We start from the raw sequence: 12,195 nt of genomic DNA, 5'->3' as shown, positions 1-12,195 counted from the left end.
CATGGGAACTTGAGACATAGCTCCTTTAAATATCAATGAAACTAATGTGGTAATCATGTTTTTGTCCACATTTAAAAAGCCAGAACCTGAAGCTCAGAGAAGTAAAGTGCCTTGTCACTATGATACCATTAGCAAATGGTGCAGCACAGACTCAAACCCAAACCCAGTGGTTAGCCTGTTACTCGACATTGCCTCCCAACATATACTAGATAGCAGGTCAGATGTTTTGGATACATCATTTTCTCACCTTAGCATTCAATCTTGAAAGTTAGGTATTCTTTTTGCCAATTTACAGAAGAGAGAGCTGCGACTCAAATACACAGGGAAGGCACTCAGTAAATGCTGGCAGACTGAATGAATCCAATGTTACAGAATAGATTTGGGAGGTAGTCAAAGATAATGGGGAGAAAACACATGGCATAAACCCTGGCTGAACCTCTTCCCAAGAGCAAGTTACATAAATCTTTTTAAGAGCCTCAGAGCCCTTGTCATAATAATTTCTTCAATATGCGATTACCTGTATCATTAATTTCAAAAGGTAGAAGTATACTATCAACACTATTTCTACAAGCCTCAAAACACTCCTTTGTTTATAAGGATTTTTCTAGATTATTTATTACATAAATTCTGTGTAATATTTTTGATACCCATACCAAAAAATTTACTATTAAAAGTCATGTGAAAACATCTTGCCTTGGAGAAACTTCGTATTTCTTTTCAAGCAATAAAGACACATGGGTTGCATCATAATAAAGTCATGATGGGCTTAGTTATGCTGTGGTAACAGACAACTCCAAATTCTCAGTGGCTTAACAGAAAACAAAAGTTTACTCATGTGAAATCCTCTACAGGCCTGGGTAACTATTCCGGGTAGCTGACCTATGTGTGCTGTCAATATTTCAGGCTGTTTTGATCTTCTGGTAGCTAAGCAAGCTCCACAGAGTCTCAAACAGGCAATTCAATGCTTTTCCAGGGCTTGGGGGGAGGAGCAGAGGAATAATACATCATTTCAGCTCACATTTCATTGGCAAAACCAAGTCCTATGACCACATCTACCCTCAAAGAAAATGCAGTATTCCAAAAGGAGGAGATTAAAAATTTGATGAACTGTACTAATGTCTACTATAGGGTATAAGAAAAAATATCAAGTTAAATATCAAGGATGCTACTAAAAATAAGGTTTGGTGAATTTAAAGGAGAAAGATACACAGTTAGGTTAAGTTGGTTTCTCTTACATTCCTAAAGGAAGAATGAAAAATTTTCCATTTTTATCTTCATCTTATCAATGAGGACAATGAGAAGGAAATCAATTAATTTTATCGTATGGGCCTCTCAGCATTGTCAAAAAGAATGACAGCAAAAATGGTCTCAATTTTAAAAATATCAGTCCATGCTTATTCTAGATATCTCCAAGTCTTAACGGCACTTGGAAAAAATGGTATTCCCTGGAATGATGCAGGTCAGATAGAAATGCTTCGGATTTGTGTGCTGATTTGCCATTAGTAAAATGCTTTTGCAGCCCTCTAATTCCATTCTCATAGTGACTTTCTGACGTTGGCAAGCAATTGTCCTCATCCTTATTTTACAGACGAGGTGACTGAATCCAAAGAGGTCAAAATGACACTTATGTTTACAACTATTAAATAGCTAAGTTGAAAACAGAAGTCAAAATCCTGACCTGCAACCCACTTCTCCCTCCACTATTCAATTCCAGTTCCTCCATAATGGAAGGAACATAAGCCCATTTGCTGAGAGAACTACCCTGGAAATACATCTTCCTTAAGTAATTCTAAACATGAATTTCTGTTGAGATAGCTTCAATTTACTTGTGCTTGCACACAAGCTGTGTACCAAGTTGGAAGCCTACTGTGCAAGACAAGTTGAAATCAATTCAAATGATGTTTTACAAATATGACTCTATCTACTAGTAGATCAGAGATAAATAAAACATAACAAGCGTACTGACTCGGGATTCATGCTGACTTTCGGCTCACCTGAAGTGGGTAGGAGTTTCAAATATGATATGGCTTTCACTTCTTGAACCACAGTGCCTTACAAAATGTAGGCTGCAGAAAGCATCACCTACTTGGATTAGTTCCTGTGTCAGATCCCATACACACACTCTGTGAACACGTTGTTCGTGTATGGGAAAACCTCAGCAGGTTCAAAAGAAACTAGTGATTTTAAGATGGGTAGACACTAAAATTATCTGACATGAATCAGGGGGATTCATGTCTTTGGATTAACTTGTCTGAGAAACAATGCTGGCAAAAATAAATAAGTCCCCCAGCCACTTTTTGTCAATTTGCTTGTCATTTATTTTGAAATCCAGAGGACTCATCTCGTTGTACTTGTTAAACATCTTGGCAATCTCTATTTACTAAATGTGAAAAAACATAATTAATTCCTAAGTGCTGCTTCTCATCTTCATGGCATTTTAACCCAGCTTCTAGCAGAACTGACTCTGTAGAAGAGGTACATTGTTTGGCAGTGGTTCTGTTTATGAATCTGCGATACTCTCCTTTGGGAGATGGTAATGATGATTACACTTAGTTAAAGTACTACAAATGAAAGACAAACTAGGCCATGCAAGCAAATGAAGGAGGTAGGGGAGCATCAGTAATTAAAAAAAACCGTTTTGCAGATAAATCAGTATTGGAGACATTGCTTTGATTATGGGTAGGCCAAGTTGTCGGTTTGGGGTCACATTTGTTCATCTAATTAACCTGATTTAGGACAAAATTGCCAGGAGAGCTTGTGTTATTTACTATTAGAGTAGAAAAGGAGAATGGAAAAGAGCTCATTTAGACACAAAGTCAAAATTTTGTCAGAAAAATACATCATTGTTTTGTTTGTTTGTTTGTTTTTTTGCAGTGCACGGGCCTCTCACTGCTGTGTCCTCTCCCGTTGCGGAGCACAGGCTCTGGACGCGCAGGCTCAGTGGCCATGGCTCACGGGCCTAGCCCCTCTGTGGCATGTGGGATCTTCCCGGACCGGGGCACGAGCCCGTGTCCCCTGCACCGGCAGGCGGACTCTCAACCACTGTGCCACCAGGGAAGCCCCATCATTGTTTTAAAAATGGAAAGCACAGCAGCCTACAGTCAGCCCCTTATGGATGTTTGGCTCAAGTCAGGGAGCTCTCTCTTTAAGGAAAAAAATGGAGAACAGAAAGGAATAATCCTTTGAAAGCGTTCTAGGTAAAGAGCCCTTTACATAATTATCACATATAATTTTCACAACGACCCTGAAAGGTAGGCACTATTTTCTCCACTTCACATTTGAAGAAATCAAGTTTTCACAAGAACCAACCACTTGCCAAAGGTCACACATATAATAAGCAATAGAGCTAATTTAATTCCTAGTCAGGTTACCTCCGAAGCTCATACTTTCCTTTATATCATGCAGCCATTACAGTATTTTTTAAAAAAAACTTGTAGTTACTTAAATGAAGATGCTTATATTTCTCATCATAAACTATATACTACTAAGTCAGAGACGACTGAATTAATTAATGGAAGAAAATATTTTACAAACCACTTTCTGAATACGGGTATCCTGGAATTGTATCACTTTAGTTTTCCACTATCTGAGTCATCATAAAGGAGACTCTTTTCCAGTATAGCATTTCTCGGTATGGGAAGCATTCTTATTGCATGCTCTGGCAGAATTGAGAAAGAATCATCAATACTAAAAAAGGACTAAGACAAATTCATCTTGGGTATGCAAAATATTAAAGCTTAATAGAAACACTTTTCAGAAAACCAGTGCTCCATTCTTATCTACTATTTGAAGACAGCAAACATTAGGGATCTTCAGTCACTCAGCACATGCGTGTTTGCCCCAAGGTAAATGTGTGAACACTGGGAGATGCAGTTCTTGAGTTTACCTGAAGATGGCATCCATCCCAAGGCTGTATGTGATTTGTATAAGGACTCTCTTTAAATTCGCAAACACGGTCATAAACTCTTTCCTACTGACTGGGAAATTTGTGCCATGTATGGTAAATAAATCTTCTTTAAGTGACAACACATTAATATATTCTTCAGATGGTTGCAGATACACCTCATCTTGGGCTGTACTGATTCTCAAGTCATTTCCCTAAAGAGAAAAAGAAAGTATAAAAGGGTAAAACTGGGAAAAAAGGGATTCTCTGTGGATTATCCTCAGTAGGTTTTTAATTTCAGGTTAGCTTCCCCTGTCAGTCAGCATATTTCTAGTATGTATAAAAGGCAGAGAAAACAATTTAAATATTAGCCTTAACCAGATGCATCACAAATTATACGCTTCCTGGTTATGCATGACTTTGCTTCCCCCATTAAATAAAATAATAAATACCTGGCAACTCATGGATATATGTGATTACAAATGTCTCAGTTTTACAGAAGTGTACAAAAACTGAGTATTTCAAATATAGTGTTTTATGGTGAACGTGGGTTGTATAGGAAAATAGGGAAGAAAACTTAGAACAGTGTATGAAGCTATTGTTTTAAAGGACTCTTCTATCTGGGGGAAAAAAAACCCAAAACAAACAAGAAAAAAGCCTGCAGTTTAATGTTCACAATAGGATAATGGCATCATTACCATTTGAGTTAACATTTTATCTTAGTTCATTCGTATTAATAATATGTAACTTCTCAACATTTTACATTTAGAGAATCCCTTTTATCTCAAAGGAATTCTATGACATACTTCTAGTTTCATACACATACATATGTAATGATATATATCACCCAGATCACTTCATCTAATACTGGGAACATTCATTTTGGGGAAAGAATTTTTTTTATTGATTCTCATGCATGAAAGTTTCAAGACGAAAAACAACAAAGCCTCATGCTAAATCAACATAGATCCATTTGGACTCATAAATATGCATGAAATGTGTGCTTTTGTGTGACTTGAGGGGAGGAGGGCATGTATTATGTGAAAGGAAGAGTATGAGAAAGGATGGAAGACAGCCTTTGTGATAACTTTAGCCTTCTAGCATTTGGGAACTCCCTATGGCCCTCCAAATCCCGAAAGCAGTTTCTCCTATATTTTTCTTATCTAAATTAGGAGTTTTGAATTCGATTTAACTGCACCTAAATAAATGTTTCCTTTTCCATTTACTTGTACCTAATATAAACAAAGAAATAAACAATAAAATCTACTTGGAAGCAAGGAGAGATGGATAAAATACAACTATGTAAATCTGCCATTTGCCTAAATACTTTCAGTATCCTTATATTCTTGGGAAAATAGTCATTAAGTTTTAAATTTAAATTCCAAATCTGCTCTACAACTCCCATGTACCATTGGAACCCAATGCCTATGCTCAGTCTTTTAGCTATGTCTCGGAGTGAAACATAAGACTGGCATAAAAAACTCCCAAAATATGATATTTTTCTCTAGTAGTATGTAAATTAATGTTAAACTAGCCAAGTAAGGAATAACCTCCAATAACATAAGAGTGTAAAGCAGTTAAATATAAATGACACTTTCCATACTCTACCTCTACGATAACCATAAGCTGGAGTACATGTTCTGTATCTTCCTCCTCTTCTTCGAGGTCGTATGATATAGTAAATGTCAATTGTCCTCCAACTGCTGTGAGCTACAAGAGAGGAGATGCGTAATCATTACAGGACTGGAGATGGGTCATTAAATCATGTTTTACTTATTATTTTAAAATTATTATATTGTTCTAGAGGGCAGGATTTGGAAGAAGCAGAAATCATGAGCATGCAGAGTGAGAATGATAGACATTTCTTTAGGAGTAACCTTTATACGAACCTTACCCATCAACAGCAAGCCTGACACAAATATAAATTCATGTATTATTTTCCCTGGTATTGCAGGCTTGCTGAAATAGGTTAAGTTCCAGGGAACCAAACACAGCCCCTCCTGTCCTTCTCCTAGTGTGTAGCTTGAGCTTTAAAATTCCCAGAGAAGGATCTTTGTTAAAATTGGGAGATTTCTACCCATCCCTGAGGGTCACTCACTTTCTGTGGGTCTGAATGCTTTCAGCAAAGACATCACTCCATTTCACAGGCACTTTACCTAGACTATAAGCTAAGCTGGGAAATGTTGTTGGTCAAAGAAAAAGAAGTGTAGCAGCAAATTTTATATCATGATAAAATCCAATCAAAACTCCCAAAGAAGATACACTTTCCCCTGTGCAATCCAATATGCTTAGTTTGAATGAATGCTGTTATCCCTTTTCATTAAACAAACTTCTTTCCTTCCAACATGCATACCGAGCCCCATACAATGTATGCTTGAGGTTTACATCCTCTGACATTGACAGTAACCTTGCAGAAAGGATAAAAAAAATAGGAAAGCAAGATCATTTACAGGATAGGAACCAACACTGGAGCTTGAGTGACAGACTCGATGCAAATGCTGCAGTGCTTTTTAAAAAATTCCACCCCAGCATTGTAAATAGACACTCATAAAACAAAGCTGATGATTTGTATTCTGCAGTTTCCTCCATGCTGACAAACAGACGCAGCTTCGCAGCCCTAGGCTCTCTGTGGCTTCTCACAGCAGACCCTGACCACAAAGCAATTCCCGATGATGCTCTGGATTGAAGAGGAGGAACCCGGATTCCTCTCAGAGTTGTTCCATAGAGAATGGAACATAGCTCGCCATGGCTGATTAAACAGGGTTTTTAAATTGCAGCTCCTAATGTCTTCTAAGAGCTCATTACAGGGAGCTCTATAAGGAACTAAAATTCAGAAAACTTTTATTCCCCTGTTCCACTGAGAAATAGCCCTATTCTAATGTCTTTTCATATATAAAATAATAAATTTCTCTCTAGACTATAGCCTTTGGCATTATTGTGAGTAATGATGGGTGAATCTATGTAAAAGGTTTTTGGTTCTATTAAGATAAGCTTCCAAAATTTCACATAGCATGCTTGTTCAAAATCAGCCAGACATTTTCTCAATGACAGGAGCCTAGAAAGGCAGCAGAAAGAATGTTTCATATATTTCAAAGAGGACTTAACTATTCAGAATTTCCTAAATTAATAAAAATATTTAGTAGGAGGTAGGGATTGAGTTTGGGAAGGACATTGGGACATAGATCTCTAATGTAGCAAACTTTTGAGATTCCAAATGTATTTTGATTATTTAAAATTTGGATTACATGTTATTATTCTTCTGGGATATGTTTCTCTAAAAAAAAGATGAATGTAAATTAATTCTTAATTTCTTAAATCAATTGGAGAAACTTAGAATTAAAGGTAATTCCCACTTTGCCAATAAAAAGAGCCAAAGTGTCTGTAATTTGAGTATCCTAAATGTTAAGACTTAAGATGAAATACAAAAATGTTTGACCTGTTACAATATTTGACTTGTCAATGTATTTTCCATACCTGCTTATAATCAAGTCATATAGTATATGAGATAATATAATATGGGAGAGTAATGAGGGTGGAAACGAGGGAAAAAGAACAAATAACTACATAGAAAAAGAGAGGGGCCTTCTGTGGGTCAATGATAATATAAAACATGAACTAAGGAATATAATTAATTCAACCTATTTTCCTGAGGGCTTATAATAATAGTAGTAATAATAAGAATGAAAAATTGGTTTCACATTTCATAAAACAACTTTTTTTCCAAACTCTTTCACGCATATTTGATACCCATGCTTTGGCAACATTAGAACCAGTTTTTGAATCACCTAACAATTTTCATGAGTATCTATTTTGCGTCCACCTAAGTTGTGAAAAATAGGAAATTTTAAATAGATGCATGATACTGTTACCAGGTGTTTTTTCCCCAAACCACAAGTGTTCATTTCTATAATATTAAAATCACTGTCTACTTCATTCACCCTAAGGTATATATTTATGATCACCTCTATATAACTACTTAGTCAAGTACTTAGGTAATTTTTTAAAAGACTGTTTAAGATATCATCCTTCAATTTAGAGATTGTATCTCCTAGAAATAATTATTTATTCTCTGTTAAACTCCTTTGCCTCTATTTTTCCTTCAACTCCATAAAGTAATCTCTTCAAAAGCAATAAGACCAAGCACTTCCTGGTGGTGTTTCCAGCTAATGTGTCTTCCCCAAAGAGTACATACCATTGTAGGGTCTTTGTAATGATTCAATTGTAAGATAACACCTTGTTTTCTGAGGAATATTGTTTTTTGGGGGAAAAAGCTTTGCGAATACTCAGAATATAAGTTGTCCTTTCATATATGGCTTGGATGAGGAATTCTGTCTTTTCTCCATCAATGTACTGCTCCATATTCCAAATGCCATTTTTACTTGGCTCCGCCACATGCTTGCTTCTCCACTCTCCTATAATTCCTTCAGTATCCCAATCTTCACTCTCTCTATCAAATCAAATGTGCACAGGGCTGCAAGTCATCAATTAACTTTGTTGTCTCCTCTAGCTGTTATCTCTGGTTATTTGTTAGTTTTGCTGTCAAACTCTAAGATATGTGGTATTACACTCATTTTCTTTATTTCTACCCATCCACCCTTTATTTATTTTATCAAGCTGCAGCCTGCTTTCCACCCTTAGTACTTCACTACAAGTGCTTCTTGAAAGGTCATTTATCAGCTTTATCTAGCAACCACTAATGGGCTTTTGTCTAGTTCTATGTGTCATGTGATAATTCTTAAGATTCTTGACTCCTTGGTCTTCTAATACTTTAGACTTTTCTGATACTTCTTCCCCTGGAGTACGACAGAGGTCATACCTCTGTCTCTGTGATAGATACAGTTTTCTTTTATTCCATACTCAGTGTATGGATGTCTCCAAGACTTACTCTCTTTTGGTTATCCTTTCTTATTGACTTTCTATTCCTCTCTCATGGATTGAACTATGTTCATACCTGGTTTCTCAATCCATATCTTCTATCCTGTCCCATGTCTCTGTATTAATTTGCTCCTGGTGTCATAACAAAGGACCAGTGACTCGATAAACAACAGAAATCTGAGATCAAGATGTCAGCAGGGTTGGTTTTTCTTAGGCCTCTCACCTTGGCTTGTATTATAGATGGTCATCTTTTTCCTGTGTTCTTCCATGGTCTTCCTTCTGTGTTTGTCTCTGTCCTAATTTCCTCTTCTTATAAGCACACCAGTCATAGTGGATTAGGGACCACACTAAGAACCCCATTTTAACTTAATTAATTAATTGGAATAAAAGATCCTTTCTCCAAATACAGTCACATTTTTAGGTTCTGGGAGTTAGGACTTCAACATACAATTTTGGGGAACAATTCAGCCTGTAACAGTTCTGTACTGAATGATTGTTCAGTAATGTATCACACACTCAGCATACCCAAAGTTAATCTTATTATCTGGGTCTTCCCAGGAAACAACTATTTTCTTAACTTCCATGAAGCATGGGTCAAGCCAATTGCTTTGTTTCTCTACTGTAATTTGGAAACCATAGGTACCACATAATATTGTTTTCACTTTATTTTCTGTATCAGATTAGTGCCTCAATCCTATTCCTTGAAATGCTTCTTGTCTAACTTTCTGTTCCCATTGCTACATCCCACTCACTAGGTCCTCATCAAGCATTTGAATTCAATTCCCTGACTTCAGTGTTCTTTTTTGGGGAAAGTGTTATCAACAATTACTTCTGTTGTTGCACTTGCCTAATGAAGAACCTCTAGTGGCTCTGGGATCTATGATATCATTCAAGTTTCTATGCAGTTTCAGTACTCTGTAGGATCTATCTAGCCCTCTGTTCACAAAATCTGTGCAGAGATGTCCCAGGGCACTTCAGTAAACTCACAAAGGCACTGTGGGATGTTGTAAATGTTTGAAGGAAATACAGCAATACTATATAATGGTTGGACACCACACAAACAACTAGCTCTACGTAGTTCACAATTTTAACAGATAATGCTATATTCCTCTAGAGGATGTTCTCAAAATTTTGAGCTATGTTTTTGTTTACTTGCATTTTCGGCCATGTTATATCTTTGTTAAGCAAAGTTTTCAGTGGATGCTGTGATAAACAAAAACAAAAACAAGCATTGTACAAAAATCAATGTGAAACAGAAAATAAAGGCAGCAATGTCTGATCTGATTCTCAGTTTTCAGAACTTGAATATTACTCAGCAAGAAAGATCCCATTAGTAAGTAATTGTGGTAATTTATGAAGAAAAGAAATTATTATATTGTCTAAATTTATGTGCATTATTTTTTAATGACTGCTAAATTCAAATATTTGTTAAGTTGTTTAGCCCTAACTACTGCAGCATATTTCAGTTGATCTAGAAGGCATTGTGAGAAAAATATGGAGACACTAAGAATACCACAAATTGAAAAAGTTTCAGAACTCCCAATCTAGCCTCTGTATCTATCCATTCTGCTACTTATATGTGCTTAAAGTAATTTTCCTGCTGAAATTCTCATTCCTACAGCTCTCTGACCATTCAAATGCTGCTTTTCTTTCTTTGCCTGGTTGATGTCCCGCTGGACAGAAGACTGAGGGAAAAAAGTTCTTTCAGTGATATTCTTAAAGTCTACTGAGAAGTCAGTGGCAACCACAACTAGTAAAAGAGCTAAAAAACAGAAGAACAGGTAGAGTGCTGTATAAACCAACTCATCCAATAACATTAAAGAATTCTAACCATACATCATGTGACATTGGTAAGTTATATGTACTGTGCATAACTAACTTTCCACAATCTTGGACTCTGTAGACTCTACTAATTTTATATTTGAGGTTTTCATATTAGTCCTTTTTGGGGACAACATTGATTTCTCTAATCTTACAGAGCACTGCATACACAGCCAATAGAACATTTCATTTTCTCCTGCTATTTAGGAACTAAACTGTCATCATTCTATTGGCTAGAGAAATATGCTTTTCCACAGGTAGAAATAAGTGCAATTCCAGTTTGCTTTAGGGCCTTTCTTATATTTACTGGATGGATTAGACTATATCTACCAGAGATGAAAATTATATTCCTTTTCAATACAAAGAGAAAGTGAATTTAATGAAAATATTTCATTCCATAAGAGTTCCCAAAGACCTAGCCTTTTATCTTTCCCCTTATCTATTAAGCAAAATTCTCTTCGGGGAGATTCAGATATCAAATTTCGAAGGCACTGCAAGACAAAGGAGCAGAACCCATCCATTCCTGGAGATGGTTCAATGCTAAGTCCTTCACTCTCCTGATCCTCAAATTCACCCCATTAAGAAAAGAGCAATGCGAGTAGCTGTTTCCCTTGAATTCCTGTTTTAATTCTACCTTCAGGGGAAAGGAACAGCTTGATTGCAAGTAACATTATAGTCACTATGCAAAATATAACCTAATGTCACATTTAATAATGTAGTGTGCATACAGCACATTGCATTAAAGATCTAATGAGGCAGGAAAGTTTTTCCTCATGAGTAGAAAAGTCTAAAGTTAATTCATAAAACTAAGCTTTACAAAAGCATTTAGTATTAGGTTTTGTGTGTTCTAGTCTCTCTTCCCCCCCGCCCCAATTTAAGAAGTATGGATTGAGGGATGAAGGGTGGATGATCTATGGAGGACAATATATCTGCAAGGAAATTTTTCTCAGAAAAATAAGCCTGGAATATTTGGTCCTCTGATGTCAGAACATCATCACTCTTACTCCACAAAATGGGGTGTGAAACCTAATATTTGCTTTTCTTACCAGAGCAAATATTTCAGAAGGGATATACTAAAATCAAATGAGGAAAAGGCTTTGTAATATTGAGCAGGATAAGTGAAACAGAGCTGTCAATTTCAATTTAGTATCACAAAGTGGGCAGGCGATTCATCTTTCTAGATTCCAAAGCCCCAGAGTATTAAACTCTGAAAAGGTACCCTTCCATTTAAGTGTTTATTAATGTGTCTATTCATGAAGCTCTCTTTCAAAATGGAAAAAGTATTCCACTACAGGTTTTGTTATGTTCTTCTGTACATTTATAACATTGAGATAAAGTGCATGTTTCTCTCCTTTCAAAACTTGATAATTAGAATAGAACCGATGCAAGGGGATGTTGAATTAGAGAACAGGCAGAATTTACATGGGAGATCTTAAAGTTACATAATCTTTAATGCACAGAAAATGAACTAGGAGTTGTGGGTGCCAAATGGGGACAATACATTCTAGAAATGTGGCTTTGGAAGGCAAGAGGCTACTTTATGCAGTCAAGGAGATACAAAGAAAAAACTCTAGGAATTTTACTTTCTGCCTGCCTTACTCCCTTTCTTTTCTTCC

General features: G+C 36.3%; 1 protein-coding gene across 1 annotated transcript in view; it reads right to left on the bottom strand.

Moving 5' to 3' along the window:
• LAMA2 (laminin subunit alpha 2) overlaps positions 1-12,195 on the bottom strand; it is a 611,700-nt gene that overhangs the window by 261,774 nt on the left and 337,731 nt on the right. The window contains exons 13-14 of the mRNA XM_081251375.1: positions 5,492-5,593; positions 3,887-4,098 (exon numbers count right to left, since the gene is read on the bottom strand). Coding sequence (XP_081107501.1) covers positions 3,887-4,098; positions 5,492-5,593 — 314 coding nt within the window. The remainder of the gene's footprint in view (positions 1-3,886; positions 4,099-5,491; positions 5,594-12,195) is intronic.

Source organism: Mesoplodon bidens (genome assembly GCF_964165515.1).
Source record: "Mesoplodon bidens genome assembly, chromosome: 12".
Lineage (NCBI taxonomy): Eukaryota > Metazoa > Chordata > Mammalia > Artiodactyla > Ziphiidae > Mesoplodon > Mesoplodon bidens.
This window is presented reverse-complemented; position numbering and strand designations above follow the sequence as displayed.